Source organism: Mytilus trossulus, chromosome 3, assembly GCF_036588685.1.
Source record: "Mytilus trossulus isolate FHL-02 chromosome 3, PNRI_Mtr1.1.1.hap1, whole genome shotgun sequence".
Classification (NCBI taxonomy): Eukaryota; Metazoa; Mollusca; class Bivalvia; order Mytilida; family Mytilidae; genus Mytilus; species Mytilus trossulus.
Genome location: NC_086375.1, coordinates 10,931,445 through 10,950,171, shown reverse-complemented (window position 1 = coordinate 10,950,171; position 18,727 = coordinate 10,931,445). Strand labels below are relative to the sequence as shown.

Here is an 18,727-nt window from a genome sequence, read left to right as displayed (position 1 = left end):
GTCTTGGAAAAGTATTAATTCTATTATTCTTTTCCGAAATCCACCTGCTTGAAATCGTTCGGTATTACTATCTGTGTAAGGGAATGCATATTATCGTGTATTTTTAATTTCATGTACGTTTCATGTACCTATAATATCAGTTCGAATTCACTGTTTACAAAAATTTTTTTTTTTTCGAAACTCAAGGAATTTTCTTACACATGAATAGGTTGCATAAGCTGTAAATGGCATAAACCTTTTGGAAATTGGGGTCCTCAATGCTCTTCAACTTCGTACTTTATAATGGTTTTACCTTTTTGATTCGAAGGTCATTGACGAGTCTTTCTAAACTATGATATGGTCGAAATAAGTGTTCCTAAATGCCCAATGTATGTTACGATAACAGAAGTAAACCGCATGTTTAACTGCATCGCTAGCTGTATACACGCGCAACCCTTTTACCACGAAAACAAATATGCAGAAACTGGGAAACACATTGCACATAATCACCTTTCACACTAGTTTTGAGAGCAAAATACAATATACACATTGCATAATTCAGTTACCATTAATATCTTTATGCAGACAGCATGGTGAATAAAATTGCCTTGGTGAACATTTGATTTTTTTTAAATGACCGCACGCCATTATTTTACTATGGAAACAAATAAAAGAAAGAAATGGAAATCAAGCCCATAAAAATCACTTTTAATAGAATTGAAAGTAACTTAGGCATTCATGTATCAATGGCTGAAAGTGCATTTAAGAAAACCCCTTTATTCATGTGCAACTACCTTTATCAAAGTTAGAAGATATAATTACCGATGAGAAAACTGTTCATTTAAGCAAAAAACACTAGCAAATGAACAAATAAAGAGGGCGTCTTTATTAATCAATTGTGTTGATCAATGTATACCAATAGGTTCTTTCATAACATGTTATTTAACACAGTTGACTTAAACCATAAGATTTAGATTTTAGTGACGTAACTTGTAAGAGGTGATAGTTGTCGAACGTCTTTACTTGATGTAAATATATGGCTAACAACTGCACTTCGTTGCTAAGTTTTGATAATCTTGGAAAAGTACAAAACCAGGTTCAACCACCCACCATTTTTTTCTTTAAATGTACTGTACCGAGTCAGGAAAATTGCAATTGTTATCTTATAGTTAGTTTCTGTATGTGTTGCTATGTTGCACTTAAGTATTTCTGTTGTTTCGTTGTTTTCCTCTTATATTTGATGTGTTTCCCTCAGTTTAAGTGTGTAACCCTGATTGGTTTTTCTATAAATCGACTGATGACTTTCGAACAGCAGTAAACTACTGTTGCCTTTATTGGATCCCTCTCACATGTTTTATCCACTAGTTCAAATCGTTTTATCTACTGTATTAAGGAAAATATGTAATCGTATATATTTGAATATCATGCGGTTATTTGAATGAACTGTTAACAAACCTTTGACTCACTAGGGATTATTGAACCCAGGAATAGATTAAATTAGCTGTATACAGTTAAAACCTTTCGGATTTATGATCCCCAATGCTGTTCAACAGCGTACTTTACTTTGCCGTTATCGTTTTGATTGGCGTATTAAACTATATCTAATATCTACATATATGTTTAAAGAGCACGCATAACCTTTTTAATTCACTTTCCCGATGTATCAGTAAGCAAATTTCATCACTTAACGTCTGTTGTCTCTGATGTTTTACAAAAATCTTCTTAAATTTTAATTCATCACCCTCAGTATCTTTTGGCCATTCTTGTTGCTAAGGAATAAGTATTGTGATTAATGGTTTTTGAACTGTTGGTTGTTAGTTCATCTAGACGCTCGTTTCATCTACAATTGACGCTTGAATAAAAAGAAAGTCCAAATAAAGAATCATCTGTTTTTACTTCAAATTATGAGTTGCATTTTATCTCCTTGATATGGTCTCTTTACATTTCAAGTCACTTCTAAGGGATTATTTTAAAATGTTTCCTAAAATCGCAAATCTGTTCTTTCAGCCAAGTAAGTACTTGTAAATAGAATTGAGATCGGAAATAGGGAATGTTTCAAAGAGACAACAACCCGACCAAAGATCAGAAAACAGATGAAGGCCACCAATGGGTCTTCAAAACAGCAAGAATATCCCGCATCCGGAGGCGTGCATCAGCTGGCCCCTTAACAAAAATATAAAATAGTTCAGTGTGTATATTTTATAAGCTCTTATCATGAAAGTGAAATTAGCAGTTATATTCATACCATTATTGTTTACATCTTTAAACAAATGAATAGTCTTGTAGTAGTTTTATGACAAGCTTACCTTACTCCTACAAAATGTAAAATATCAAGTTCAGAATTAAATCAGAGTCGTAATTTCAAATCGATTCTAATTCGTCTTGATTTCCTATTATTGTGGTTACACTCTTGAGGCTACAACCTGCAAAGGAAGAAAGCTAAATTGTTTATATTGACGTGTATGTATATATGCACACATTTTCCATGGAGAACTAGTTCCAAGACTATACATAAAGCTTACATAACTCCTACACATCATCTGGGTCTCACCTCAAGAAAAGAATCTGATCGAATTTTCTTCTTTTCAAACCACAACAAAGCTCAAGCAACAAAGAAGCCAAAACAATATGCGCTGTTTACGTGTGCGTATATACACATTGTTAATCATTTCAACTTAAAGGTTATAAGATGATGCATAAGAAAGAAAAACAATCCAGTTTACGTTAGTCTATTTTACTTTCAGAAAGATTACATTATTATTGTTATGCTGCAAAGGTAAATTTAGAACAGGGTGTTCCTGATCTCTAAACCAGTTGACTTCGTTAATAAAAGACATTTCAAAAATGTTTAAATTCTCTTTCCGAATATGTGCAGGCTGAATTCTATGGTTTTCTCCCTTGCGGTTCTCAATATGATTATCAGTCATGATCTATGAACTATTTAATAACTTACTGTGTAACATTGTAAATTTATATTACAATAAGTAGTCCAGTCAGGCAATGGTGCATATTATATATGTTCCTGTTGTTTTCTCTCCAGTTTTTGATTTGTTTTCCTCAGTTTTGGTTGTAACCTGGTTTTATTTTTGATTAATTATTTTTTGTCTATTGACCAGCGATATACTACTGTGGCCTTTATTTATAACTGTGGTAAGCAATCAAAGTACTTTTTAACCTTGAAGGGAAAGCTTTTTACCGTGTGCAATTCGGTTTTGCTCTAAGAAAGTTTTGAAAGTTGCATAGTTTATCAGGATATTTTTTATTTTTATTTATTTTTTATAAATATTTTTGATTTTATCGTGTCTGCGTTTTTCTTCACCCTGCCTTTAAAATGGTTATGTTTCAGCGTCTCCACGACGGTGAGTCAAGAAACGAGCTATAGACGCACAAGATATTTAAGATGTAATTCTTTTCTTCAATTGATTTTCATTAGTTAATGCTCTTGCTTTATTTTAATGGAAAGGTATCTTTAAGGCTCCAATGAAAAATCTATCTCAGAAGCATTTTGCTATACTTTTAAGGTCCATCTTCTTAATACAATACCCGCATACTAGAAACTTAGAAACTATTGCGAGATCTTATTAATGCAAATAATGCGACAAGGTGAGTATCGCAAACTAACTTGCAATTTGAAAGCTTGTATGTAGACTTTTCTTTTTTTTCGTAATTATAATTTAACTCGCATTCTTGTCCATTTTTGAAAAATGGCAATAATAAATGTACGCAATAACTTCTAAATTTACAGTATTCAAGTAGTTGTGTATTATTCCTTTCAATAATTTGGAAAAATAAAAATATTGTTACCCATATATTTGATAAAGTGTTACTTTTTATTGTCATTAGCAAGTTTAGATTCCAAATATGTCTAATATACCAAAATAACTATTAATTAACCACACAAAACAATTGATGGTAACTATAATTTACGCTTTTGGACAATTAATTTCCGACTGCTAAGATTTGATCATTTCGTCCTACGTTTTAAGTTTAAAACAAGTTATAATAGTATGAATGAAAAATGTGATCTAAAACAAATTTTAGTTACATTGATCATTCCAAATCGGTGACGAATATACCAAAATATACATTGAAATTACAATAATTATGCTCTTGGGATTGAATTGCATAACAATATACGACAATAGAACCATAACAATTAAGTAAATTATTCAATAGAAGTGCTGAAAATATTCTGTTATGGAAAATTAGTTCATTTAAATGCAGATTAAAAAAAATTGAATGAAATGTTAAAAACAATGTTTTTTTTCTCTCTCTAGATCTAAAATCTATGACGTTACTTTCAACAAACTTAATTATAAAAAGATATATACATTCCATTTAAACTTTTCGGTAAACTATTTATACGCCATTAATTATGAATAACTTTCGTACTATTATATACGTCATAGCTGAAAAATTATACCTATCATTTACCTGATCGATACACATCGTATCATTAACAGTGTAGTAAATACATAATTAAACCATGTGACAAGAATCGACCAATCGGCGAAAGTCACATGATAAACTAACATTGACATATGCGTCAGAGCTAGAACGAGATTGTTCATTGTCGAATTTTTCTTTGAGGATTATACAGCGGCTGGTCCGCTGAAATACATTGTGATTATTAACTTTAAATGTAAATAAATATAAAAGTGTAAACAAAATGGCACCAAGTCCCGTTGAAGAGCTGGCTCTATTGGACTTAGAAAGGTAAGCGATGATTATTATTCTACTTGACAAACTTAACTTTTAAAGGAGTGGTCCTCTCTCGTTGTAAACAACACGGGATTTTATAACTTTTAAACCTAGTAACTATGATGGCGAACAATATAGTATTGTAATAATACAAAGATAATGTAATTATTGTTTCATCAATTAAAACCCCCCTTGGATTACTGTACACGTAAAAATATTTCCCGACATAGTTGCAGAGAGTTGCGTACACAGTTAGTCGAAGCTGTTTTTAGAAACTGACTCACAGCCGAACAATTTGTTTTTCATTGGTTATGTCTTCAAAGTTTAAATATTATATCGTTGGGTTTTAGGTCAAATAAAGGAGCTTCAAAACAACGAAGAGACCAAATAAATGGAGAAATTTCCGTAATGAGAGACTTATTACCTCTACCAGAGAGCGCAAGACAAAGATTATCCCAACTCCAGATCATGTCCCTTAGTTGTGTATTCATCCGAAAATGTAACGTTTTACAGAAAAGTAAGTGTACTGTTTATTAGTATTAATAATGACAATTTTAGTGCTTATCTTATTAATAATTGTAAAGATACAATGGTTGGAAGTTATGGGATACGAAATAATTGAATGTAACAGTTTCAAATGCCAAATTAATACAAAACTGAGCTTTTAAATATCAGTGGGAAACGTTTTGACATGGGTTAGTTGTATTATTTTGATAAAAGATTAAACATTCCAAAAAATTGAAAGTCAAACTAATCATTTAATACAAATCCATCATACGCATTGTATGTACTGAAATGCAAATACTAAGAAGTAAAATGTTTTTTGGAATTTATTAACAAGATGATAAATGATGAAATTTGAACCTTTTTAATTTGGTAACAGTTCAAAATATTCTTTTGAAAATTTAGACAAAAATTATTTGTCGATTTTCAAATGTAACATAGTTAAAAGGAGCTTCATAACAGACATATTTTCAGCACTTCTATTGAACAAATAAAACGCATAAACTTGTTAAATATAATATATATTTATAAAAGTAAATAACGAAAAATAAGAAGATAAACACTTTTTCTTCGTGATCAAGTTATGAAATTATTCATTTTTTTTTAAATTAATACTCTTAATCTATAAACAACACAAATAAATATTTCTCCTTTTCTTCATTTCAGTGGTTAAATCATCTCAGAATAATTCGGAAGTACCGTGCGATTTTTCACAGGTAAGTTTTACAGTCTATAAAATCCAGGTCAAGTGCTATTTTCTACAGTGCTCAAGACAATATTTTCTTTGTAGCTGACTGATATTTACGTCATAATGTGACAAAAGGTCAAATACACATTTCCGTCTCAATGAGTTTGCTGGAGGCTACATGGGGACATTTATGAGATACACAGCGATGTATAATGAATCATTTTTGACAACATGTCAAGATCCTATTATACAGCCTTACATTGTTCATATTTTGTCCATATTTTACCTGAACATATTACCTGTTGACTAGCAAATATTTTAAAACCTTGCAATGGTCGACTTGGCATAAAAAGTATTTATAAATAGAATCGATTGACGTCATCAGGTGTGTGTTTTATTCTGAATAAATTTTAACTGTAATTTTATATTGCGGTAACCTTGTGGGAAATTAAGAGTATGGCGGTAGCAGGCGAATCTAAGATAAGATAAAAACTACCTGTTCAGTTTGCATAAACATTGATTTGAATATATACTCACCTTATCAAATACATAGAAACACATTATAAAATGAGATTAAAATACTTTCCAATATAATTATTAAATTATTAAGTATAATGAATAATTATAATAATTATAATTCCATTTCCTGTTTACAGTCTCTGACAGGATTTCTGCTGTTAACAACAAGAGATGGAAAATTACTGTATATATCAGAGAATGTTACAGAGTATTTGGGCCATTCAATGGTAAGTAATACATTCTAACTATCAGACTTGTTAAAAAACAAATAACTTTTCTTAATATAAAATATTAAAATGATCACCAACACATACACCAAATACCGTTAAAAATAAAATATAACTTGTTTGTTTCTTATTGATAAAATAGAAAGTAAATGCAATGAAATTATATTACATCATGAATATATAATTGCATAATAATCAAAAGTATATAACAAACATCAATACATTACACAGAAAACATATTATATATAAAGTTGAAAATTGTAACAATATTCGTAATAAATGAGTTAGATTTGAATATGTTTTCTTTCAATTTCAGGTCGACATGAAAACGCAAGGAGATAGCTTGTTTGATATTGTAGACAAACGCGACCATGGCACTGTGCAGGCACAGTTGTTACATGGTGGCGGGAAAATGTCACAGGATATACCAACCAGCTTCTTCTGTCGAATGAACATGTCGAGGACCCTTAAACGACAAGCCGGATTTGGAGATGTTAAGGTAAACACCCTTTACTGAGCCTCAATACAGTAGGCGTATCTATAACTTCTATCGCGCTATCTTAACTGATAGCTACAACAGAAACACTTGTACAAAGATAATGTGTATTTATAGAAATGGCAAACTGCCAACCAAAAATGACATTAGTGGTGAAGTGAAATATTATATTTCTACACAAGTAATAAAACACATTCAAGATGAATGACTGTTTCCTGCTAAAGTTACACTTGTCAACTTAAGTTGTCAACTTACAAGATTTATATACAGTGTTCAAAATAAGAAACAAATTAAACAAAAGAACATTACTAAAAAAAATGAATTAATTCTTAAGTTTGAATTTTTATCTACTTTATTATTAAATAGAATAATATATGTAATGATCATTGTTTTACAGGTCATGCATGTCAAAGGTCATTTTGTGACGGTACCAACACAAGATTCTGATGTAGAACAGCAAGTGTTTATTGCTGTTTGCTCACCTTTAATTACACCGGACGTCAAAGAAAGCCTCATCCAAAACAATACCATGGTCTATAAATCGGTTCATAACCTTGATATGTCCTTCATAGAACTTACACTGAAGTAAGCTAATATTTTTTCTTAATTCTTGATAATAACAATATTAGATATTTGTTTAAACATATTTAATATTAATTACAATGAAAATTAATTAGCTAAAGAATTATAGTTGATAATAATCTAAATACAATAAACAAAATTGAATAGTATGCACAATTTTACAAATTATTATTTTACAAAGAAAAACAAATATTTAAAATTATGTTATTTTTTTTACTTCAGTGGAGAATATCATCTGCAGACAACTAATGATGAAATCCAGAGTAAATCTTGGTATAGTTACATATATCCCGAGGATTTGCAAGAGGCCAAGGACAAACACACCCAATGTAAGTCGTTAACATATGTTCAAAGTATAAAGATATGGAATAATTTTCTATATGGTAATTAAGCCAATCAGACTTAAACTATTCAGTGGGGTCAATAGATTTCAATGATCCATGAATCCAAGAATTTTATAACTTTTAATGTCAAAATTTACTGAGTAATGTTGGAGTTCAAATAAACACGAAATTGAAAATAAGATGAAATTAGGTATTTCGGAATTCGACCACTGTCTTTTCAGTCATAGATAATTATGGAATATTAAATGTCAATTACGTGTTCGAACCTTATTCATAATACTTATTTTATATAATTTATAATTTCAGTAATAAAATCACGACATGAAATGGGGTGTATGATGACTGTACGTATGATCACAGCGAAAGATGAAGTCATCTGGGTCAACATTGTGATGCAAGTTAGACAGGCATTGTTATCTAATAGTGATGAACCAGTTATATTATGCATCAATCAAGTAGTCAGGTAATTATTAACTTTTATGCACATCAATATATCTATATCAGTAACTTGCATTGTTCAGATCTGTTTTATTAAAAGAAATTTAAAATAAAAATATGGTTAAGAAAATGACAAATGAAAAAAAAACTTTATTTGTTTTATGTGTTTCTTTTTGTAAAATGCAACAAGAAAAATTAAAAACCAATCTTACAGTTTAACAAATTTTAAAATGTTCCCTTTATTTTGCAGTGAACAAGAGGCATTCCAGTTCAAACTACAAGGGCAGCTATTCGCATTGTATGCATCTCGAACTCCAGATTTCTTCTTCGGATCAACATTTTGTGCTCCGATCCCAACAAATACCGAAGGAAGTCCTATGCTACCAGCTGCTGGTAACATGTTCCCATCGCCATTTTTCTCCGGACAACAAATTTTCGATCAGCCTTTTGCAACTGTACCACAACCTGTTCACGGTCAAATACCTCAAACGCATAAATCTTTCTGCGTCAAAAACTGTTCTCCAAATATGGCAGACCGACAAGGTCGTAATGACACACTACGTGCACTGAAAAGGAAAATTCAAGAAAATTTCACAACATGCAAACCAACCAAACTTCCTCGAATGATGCATCATCAAAATGGCGGCTATGGAATGGGAAATTCCTCTCCTTCGTCTGTTTTACCCCATGAAACATTAATATGCCAGTCTTTGCCATCATCGCAAAATGATTACATTGCACCAGCATACGATCATGGTCCCATGCAAATGTTATATGCAAGGAGAGACATCCAACAAACATTAACTCAGAAGAAAGGTCCATTATTGTCGGGTCGTGTTTACAAACCGATCGTAAAAATGGAAGATAAAAACAATAATGAGCAAGTTGTTCCAGACGTTTCCATGCCATCTTGCTATCTAACACCAGACGCATCACCAGTATCATCTCCCCAGCCATCAAACGATGCCTCTTCAAAGGACATCCATTCATTTAATCCAGTATTAGTTGCAAAGTATATTTGTTCGCTGAAGCAGAAACAAATGAATGACACTAATGCTGAGAGGAGATCAAAGAATCTTCCGAGCCTCGATGTTTCATTCGTCGATTCTTTCTTTGATGAACTTGGCACATTTGTAATGCAAAATTCTCTAAAAGATTTTGATGCCATTGTGAAAGCCGAACCAATTGACATAGATGATCTCATTGACGCGAAGGAAACTAACAATTTTGATGTAGAAGATATACTTGCGTTGAGTGACCCTGAACCGGAGATAAATGGCGGGAAATCTTTGAACGAAATCAAGGTGGAGATAAACGAGAGCCCTTTCAGCGTACCAGAAAGTCATACAAGCCCACTGCCCTTGTCTCCAGTTTCGTCAATAACAGAAGACAGAATGTCGTACGAAGAGAAATCGTACTGTGCACTGACTCCAGAATCTGACTTCGATTCTGATCATTATGAGGAGATTATGGACCCGGACAACTGGATGCTTCAGACCCTGAAGTTGCCTTGTTCAGGACTGTTGACAGAACTGGACAAATATGGCAATGTTCCTATGGTCAATGTTGACGCTAGTTCCGGTGAAACTGAGCTGCATCAGCTTAGAAAGTTTATTTCATCTTGGACGCCAAGTGGTAAGATTTCTTTCGTTACTTTGTGCATTCAAATATGTATATTATTACATGTCAGCATTAATTTCTAAGATAATGAAACACATAATATAACTTAAAAAAAAAGAGATCTACATTTGTATTCAATAAAAACTGCATTCAACAAACCCATACAATACACAACAACTTTTAACAAGGTTTAAAAACAAACATCAAAGAAAATTTATTTTTATGACTTTACTTAATATTCCATATAAACTTGTATACTCAATGTGTGCATTCTATTTTTCAGGTGTTCTCAGTTCTAACGAAGACTCCCAGTAGGTTACTGTGTAAGTTTCGACTTACGACTTTTCATATGTAAGGCATATTGCCACTCCCTATGCGTCACTTCCGGTTTCTGCAGGCAGAAGAGTAATGGAAGATGACGACTGTTCCCCGCTGGACGGGTTTTACATTGTGCTTTATACATTTACATGACTTTAAGTCTGCTGGTCAGACATTTTTACATTTATACTTTATTACTTTACATATTTGAACTTTGAACTATTATGTAATGTACATATGTTTTTACACATTATTGCGCAGGTCGCAAGTCTATTATGTAAATTAGTTTTGTGAATTGTAGTGCTGGTCACTACAGTATAATTTGCAAAATATTAAGCTATTAGTGCATTTGATTTATGTAGAGTTTATTATAAGTAACGCTGGTCGTATCATTCATTCATTAATTTTGATGCTGCTATTGTAATAGGATAGAGAATTCGTTTTTGATTTATTTATAGACTCTGTTCATATACAGCCCTGGTGGTTGTCCCTGTGTAGGTATGATTTTATATCTGAAGCTTGAACGTTTTCTCTCAACCAATGCTGGTCAAAACGAGGCTGGTCCTCTTTCATCTCATTCATGTTTTGCGTTTTATTTCCCCAAAGAAATATATATTAAAATTGTAATAATTTTAAATTAACCTATTTTAATCTGTTATAAAAGTTGACATTGTAATATTTAGATTAATTATCATCGTGCTTTGATTTATTAGTAGATCAGGTACATTGTGACTATAATACATCAACTATTATTACTTAAATTATTACTGTCATTTTAAGTGCTGCTGTGGTTATAAGTTATACCACACACCTCCAGTATGGAGGATTAGTGTTTCATGGTTTCTGCTGGTCAGAACCATATTGTCAGCTTTATTATTAATTAATATGTTGTTACATAACTGTTTTAATAAAGTTTGATGTAATATAAATCGTCTTGTTTAATGAATCATTTCACATGATTGAAACATCAAATATTTGAAAATGGGAAAATGCAACAATATTAATACTCACAAAGAAGAAAATCGAACAATTCATGTCGTCCATTATAGATGTGAATTAAAAGAAAAGGCACACATATAACTCAAAAGATACAAAGGGACAATTAAAATCTTATATAGGGACATACAATCAAATAGTCTATATGATAAAAAAAAAACGAAAAGACAACCAACAACAAGACCTTTTTAAATATAAGGAAAAAGAAAATCAAATTATGAAGAGTTTAAAACTGAGAACTGAGAAAAACTCCAAAATCAAAGAATTTAGTAAGAAGAATACAAATTTACTATAGCATAGAAAAAAAACCCCGTCAATACATGATTGGAAAACAACAGTATTGAGCAGTATCTAAACTTATTTAAACACGTCAATATATTAAAACTTCTTCAACACTGTTATAAGAAAAACGACTGAAATCGGCACTTTAAAGCATTTACTGTCAAAATAATGAAATGGTAAATGAATTCGAAATGTGTGTTCTAAACTAAATAGCGACATGTTTTCGCGGTCTTAAATAAAAGATACCCGAGTTGTCTAGTAACAATTGTGACATGCTGATATGAGTATGGATTCGTATAGAGGATGCTGCATGCATAGCAGAAGACTCATAATCTGTCAACACACCTGGTTTTGCTCCTTTTTGTGATTTAGGAATACGACAGTTGTTATCCATTCGTTTGATGTGTTTGAGATTTTTATTTTGCCTTTTGATTAGGGACTTTTGTTTTTGAATTTCCTCGGAGTTCAGTATTTTTGTGATTTTATATATCCTTGGTTTTTGTTTGTTGTGCAGATTTTGTTTTAATTGATCTGTGAAATTTGAACAATGGTTAACTACTGTTAAATTTATTCATCAACAATTGATACACATAATATTGTAAACTAAAAACTTATAAAAAATACCAGGTTTATAGTGTTGGACGTTAGAAGCAAGTTTCGTTGTTTTTAAAGACTTGTTAGTGTCGACGTCGCTCGAATCAAAACATTTTTTGATGTCCAAATAAAGTACGAAGTTAAAAAAAAAAGGAGGACCAAAATTTCTGGCAGGTTTTGTCAAGGTAATAAACGAGTACTACATAAATATTTCAAAAATTAAAAGATGAATCAAAGCTTAAGACAAAAAACACATAAAAAACGAACTAGAAGTTATGAAAGACCACAGTTCTCATACGCCTCAATCGAAATATATATAAAAAAAAAGTTAAAAAATTTGAAGACTCGCATCAAATAATAGAAACGAAAAATATTTTTTTGTAAACCATGTCATTAGAACGAATATGGAAACAGGAATCGTCTAAATAAAGGCAATCAGCAGGACGGAAGAATGGGAATAGACTAGTTTCCTTCCTTTCACGCTAAAAGTGTTGAAGAAAGGAGGCAAACAAGAATAATATTTATAATTTGTTTATCGAAATCAATTATGTACTGAAAAACTTCGGAAATTTATCTTAAAAGGACTTGACAGTCAGTGACGCAATTAAGGAAATACATACGGGAAAATCAAATAATACTTAATCACCATGGAGACCATTAACGTAGACATCCTTATGATTTCCGTAGGTGAACATTATGAGTACGGGCACTTTTAAATATGAAATTACTAACAACTAGGTCACAGTTGACAACATAGAATTAGGACAAATTGCAAGGACATACTGAGAATTCTGCATGCCAAAATCGATTGTTTTGAGGAAGCATTTCAATGTTAAAATAAAAAAAATATTTGAAGATATCGAACACGGATGACGTATTGATGTATCCAAAATCCTTTTCATTCATAGCAGTTTTAATTGATTGACCAATAACAGATCTATATAGGAACTTAATTAACACCAAGATGTTATTTTATGACACTAAATACCCCGCATTTATTATGGTTTTCAAAAACATATTTGCAAATCGCTTAAAAATATTCCACCTGAATTATTGTAAACTATCATTCTGCAATGAGAAATATATCTTGATGTAAATTAGATACAACAATTCGGGCTAACGCCTTCAATGTGTATCTTATACACACTATTATAAAATAAAAACATGAACTAGGAGGGTTCTATGTTTGTTTGTTTTGTTCATGCATTGTTTTCAATATAATGAAATTTTGCCCGACAGACATACAAATGAGAGATTTAGCTAGCTTTAATACCAGTTATTGTCCACCATTTTCTACATTACTATACTAATTCAGTAATATGACAGTTGTGTATCTATTTGTTTGATGTATTTGAGCTTTTCATTTTGTCATTTAATTATGGACTTTTCGTTTTGAATTTTTTTCGGCGTTCGGTATTTTTGTGATTTTCCTTTTTCGATAACTTGCATTGATGTAATGCGTTTATATTGTCGTTTTGAAATATACTCTTACTTTTTATTGTGAATTGTAAATAGACGAGACGTCTATATGACACATTCTCCATTTCCATTCTCAATTTTATTTTATCCTACACTTGTTTGTATATCTCTGATTGTTTTTGCAGTCTCTGTAGCTGATAATTAAACAGGAAACAAATATGACATTTACACCCAGGGTAGAAACATCAATATTAATTTCAAGTATTACCGGAAATTGTCACTTTAGGGAATAAACAACAAGTCAACATAAAAAGCGATATTTAATCTGACTAACATGAGCCTTCGGTGTTGACTGTAAATATTTATTGTTTATTTTGCTCAATTTAATGGTTTAAATATTTACTGACATTAGATATTATTACACAGATTAGATTAAAAATTGAATCCAGTAGTCAGTATAGCTTAGACTTTGTTTACTCTTATTTATTTTAAAATAAGCTGAAGTTGTCAAAATAATTTCTCACTGATTTGAAGGTCTTCAGGGTTTTTTTTTGTCTCTGGGATTCAGTAGCCAGTTAAGCTTAGACTTAAGTTTATTTACCCTTTTTTAAGCTGAAGTTGTCAAAATAATTTCTCACTAATTTGAAGGTCTGCGGTTTTTTTTAACTTTATTTGTGTCACAAAGTGTTGCTTATACTATGTTTTAACCACGGAAAGCAAACAGAGGTAACATTGGCAGTGAAATATATTAGTATTTCAACCATTTATTAACCAATCAAAGCGAAATAAATGTATAATCTATAACCAAACCAAGTTTATTATTAGTTTTTTCACATAAAACAAAGGTACCAGGATTATAATTTAGTACGCCAGACGCGCGTTTCGTCTACATAAGACTCATCAGTGACGCTCGTATCAAAATATTTATAAAGCCAAACAAGTAAAAAGTTGAAGAGCATTGAGGATCCAAAATTCCAAAACAAGCAAGTTACATTTTGTCTGTGAATAAGCATTACATATCCGATTAAAACCATATGATACGTTGGAACTATTTGGTTTAAATATTTACTATTTTCTAGTATGTTGCATCTTACAAAGTCTATCTGAATCATTTTGCAGAGAATTCCGTTCAATCCGGCGCATATGCTTGTCTGAAACTTGCAGTGAGGGGATATGTTGGAGTTTTGCTCCGTCTTGAAGAATAACGACAAAAGCGGTGCTCCTTTGCTTTTGTGTGATTTTTACTGTGCTTTAATGGTATTATTTCATAGATAGATACCAAATATCCTTTTTGTCTATTTAGCCATGTGCTTTTTTTTGTATTCACGTGTTCTTGTTTATACAAATTCGTCACTTGAAGCGAGGGGATAAGAGCATGTAAACTACAGAATATCTGTCTGTAAACAATGAAATAACAGCATGTACACAAACACCAGCATACAAACAATGGACTGCCAGGTTGTATACCATGGAATATAAGCATGTTAACAATGGGATTTTATCTCGCAATAAAATAGCAGTACGTAAACAATGGGATATCAGAATGTGGCCATTGACACATCAACGTGCAAACAAATATCATCATGTAAACAATGAAATCTTGCATATAGACATTGAAATGAAAATGAAACATCAGCATTGAAAACAATGGAGACAATAGAATATCAGCGTGTATACAATGTAGCATCATGTAAAGATTAGGATATCAATATGTAGACAATGGAACATCCGCATGTAAAGATTGGTATATAAGTATGTAGACAATGGAATAGCAGTATGTAGACAATGGAATAGCAGTATGTAGACAATGGAATAGCAGCATGTAAAAAATTGAAATAGCAGCATGTAAAAAATTGAAATATCAGTTTGTAGACAATGGAATAGCAGTATGTAGACAATGGAATAGAAGCATGTAAAGATTGAAATATCAGTTTGTAGACCATGGAATAGCAGTATGTAGACAATGGAACATCAGCATGTAAAGATTGGAATATCAGTATGTAGGCATTGGAACATCAGCACGTAAAGAATGAAATATCAGTATGTAGACATTGGAACATCCGCATAAAAAGATTGGAATATCAAAATGTAGACATTGGAACATCCGCATAAAAAGATTGGAATATCAAAATGTAGACATTGGAACATCCGCATAAAAAGATTGGAACATCAAAATGTAGACATTGGAACATCAGCATGTGAACTAAGCAATGTAATGTCAGTACTAGTATATAGACAATGGAACATCTGCATGTAAAGATTGGAATATCAGTATGTAGACAATGGAATATCAGTATGTAAATAGTTACATTAAAATATTTTGATCTTCTGTACCTTTTTTAATAACTTTTAATAACTTGTATTCTTCGTACGTTGTACATACATGTAGTCTGTTAATGATTATATTTTAATTTGTTATAATATTTTTGCACTTCGAGAAATGTGTTCATTTACATAAGAGTACTTCTGATTATGTATTAATACCAACTTTTGATTACTTATATTCCTCGTTCATTGTACATTTCAACTTCATACATATTCATCTACCTATCAACATGTCATCATGTCAACATAGATTTGTAATTTTATTTCATAATATATATATATAGGGAAATAGATACATACGAGAGCACTGATTGAGTGTACTAATCCAATTTAATTTTATGTAAATTGTATTTCTTAGTACTTCTATACATATATACTCGTACAAAAAGCATAAAACATGTAAAATATATGCAACATTGTGTATGCCCCACCTACGATAGCCCCCACCTACAATAGTAGAGGGGCATTAAGTTTTCTGGTCTGTGCGTTCGTTCGTCGGTTGTACCGTACCGTCCGTTCGTCTGTCTGTCCGTTCGTTCGTCTGTCCCACTTCAGGTTAGAGTTTTTGGTCAAGGTAGTTTTTGATGAAGTTAAAGTCCAATCAACCTGAAACTTAGAATACATGTTTCTTATAATATGATCTTCCCAATTTGAATGCCAAATTAGAGTTCTGACCCCAATTTTACGGTCCACTGAACATAGAAAATGATAGTGCGAGTGGGGCATCCGTGTACTGGGGACACATTCTTGTTTAACAATCAGTTGCTGAAGGCTCATTTGTTCTCAGTTTCACAGACCGTTTCTATATTTCTATTTTCTTTTTTGGAGAAATATTCGATAAATGACAAAAACATTTTTTAAGAAAAAAGACAATTGATAAACGTCTTAAATTCCATCTATATTGGGACTTTTGTTTTATCTAGGTAAAAATCCATATATGGACATTTAGCGAGATTGAATCCATTTTTATTTTATTATAACATCTTCAGCTGGAAAACAAAATATTTACAGAATTTGATTGTCGACTCTGTATACATCATCTTTTCCATAGTTTTAAAAGAAAAAGGTGTTCTTTTTATGGAAGAAAAAATGCTTAAAAATTAATATTGCTGTGCACACTTATAATTAACTAATAAAGTCTGCATATAGATAACGTCAGAGCACGCGAATAAAAGGCATTAAGATTCGTCAGGGTAAATCTTGTCAACCACATCTTTTTCTTCGGAAAATGTTCTATCAAAGTATGGAAGTTGTTTTGTAATTATTCTATTTTGCGCATGGTCTACCATTATATTGCCTGGTTGCGTTTTGTCGGTTTATTTGACATTTTAGATACTCTTTTCCTGTGAAAAAATATAGCTCTTTTCAAACACCATTTATATCCTTTTAAGTCTTTATTGTCACCTTCTTTGAACGTAATGGCGTGTTTGATGATGAAATTAAACCTGATATACGTATTCTTACATTCTAAACCGTTTGCGTCAAAGGCTGTTAAAACAATTAGATGTATCTGCGTAGACAATGGAATACAAGTAGGCGAATGTGTTAATAATTCACTACAATATACAGGTGCCAAGGGACATAACTTACGCAAATATTGTTGATTAAACCTCTCTGGAGGACGCTTTAACGACACTTATAACAACCAAGTGGATCAATGGAACATCGACATCTTCCAAGCTCTTACTCCTACGTGGAAATTAACCAGATAACAATTAGAACTTATTCTTTCTATAATTAATCAATAATCAAATTAAATTAGGTCATGAGGCTTTTAAGATAGATGCAATGTACATTTAAAGGTATAGAGATAAATATTACGTTTGCTACTTTATAGGTATATAGTGGCACACTTATTTCAGTGAGACATTAGGGATTTCCCGATTTTATATGCGTTCGATGAATGCCTCCATTATAAGTGCAGAGGGCTGAGGATCTTACAATTCTTTTCTTTTCTTCATTCTTTATTCTTCACTTTTTAAAACCATTTCTCTTTTCTTTATCTAATTTACCCATTATTCTCTAATTTCTATATTTTGGCAAACCAACATTCTCTATTCCCTATTTTTTTTTTGTTATATTTTTCTCTATTCCCTATTTTTTTGGGTTATATTTTTCTCTATTCCCTATTTTTTTGTTTGTTATTTTTTTCTCTATTCTTCATTTGTTTGCACCATTTTATGTAGTTTTTGTCCATTATTTTCCATTCTGTAAACCCCATTCAGACCCTCAAATATATTACTTTCTTGAGCTACAGTTGTGAAGTCCAAGATAAAACAGGTGTTAATATAACAGATTAGTCTTTTGTAATCAGTAAAGAAACGGAGAATGCACGAAAACTAAATACTGCAAAAAATAAACAAAAATTAAACAATCTAAGTTTTGATGTTGAGTATGAATTCCGGTATACGTGTACCTCTGGAGTAACACAATTCAGCATGTCCTTGACATCATATTATAGACCACATCAATGACGCAATGTAAATGATTGTTTTTCATTTGACGGTTCTTTTTCATTTAATCCCTTATATATTTGAGTATTTTATTGTGCTTTTTTCAAAGTTATTTCTCATGGTATTGCGGTTGTTTTTTTGTTGTTTTTTTTTACTTAATCTTAGAATTTCATATGTCTTTAATTTTTGTATTTTTGTGCATTCTTAATGAATTAAACCAGAGGATTTCGAAAATCCGATTT

General features: G+C 31.4%; 1 protein-coding gene across 1 annotated transcript; it reads left to right on the top strand.

Moving 5' to 3' along the window:
- Window positions 1-4,512: 4,512 nt before the first annotated feature.
- On the top strand, window positions 4,513-11,345 carry LOC134710144 (PAS domain-containing protein cky-1-like). Its single transcript, XM_063570356.1, has 10 exons — window positions 4,513-4,695; window positions 5,031-5,197; window positions 5,851-5,900; window positions 6,529-6,618; window positions 6,935-7,117; window positions 7,512-7,699; window positions 7,919-8,025; window positions 8,347-8,503; window positions 8,729-10,113; window positions 10,382-11,345. The coding sequence occupies exons 1-10, from the start codon at window positions 4,649-4,651 to the stop codon at window positions 10,411-10,413; spliced, it is 2,406 nt and encodes an 801-aa protein (XP_063426426.1). The 5' UTR covers window positions 4,513-4,648; the 3' UTR covers window positions 10,414-11,345.
- Window positions 11,346-18,727: the final 7,382 nt, after the last annotated feature.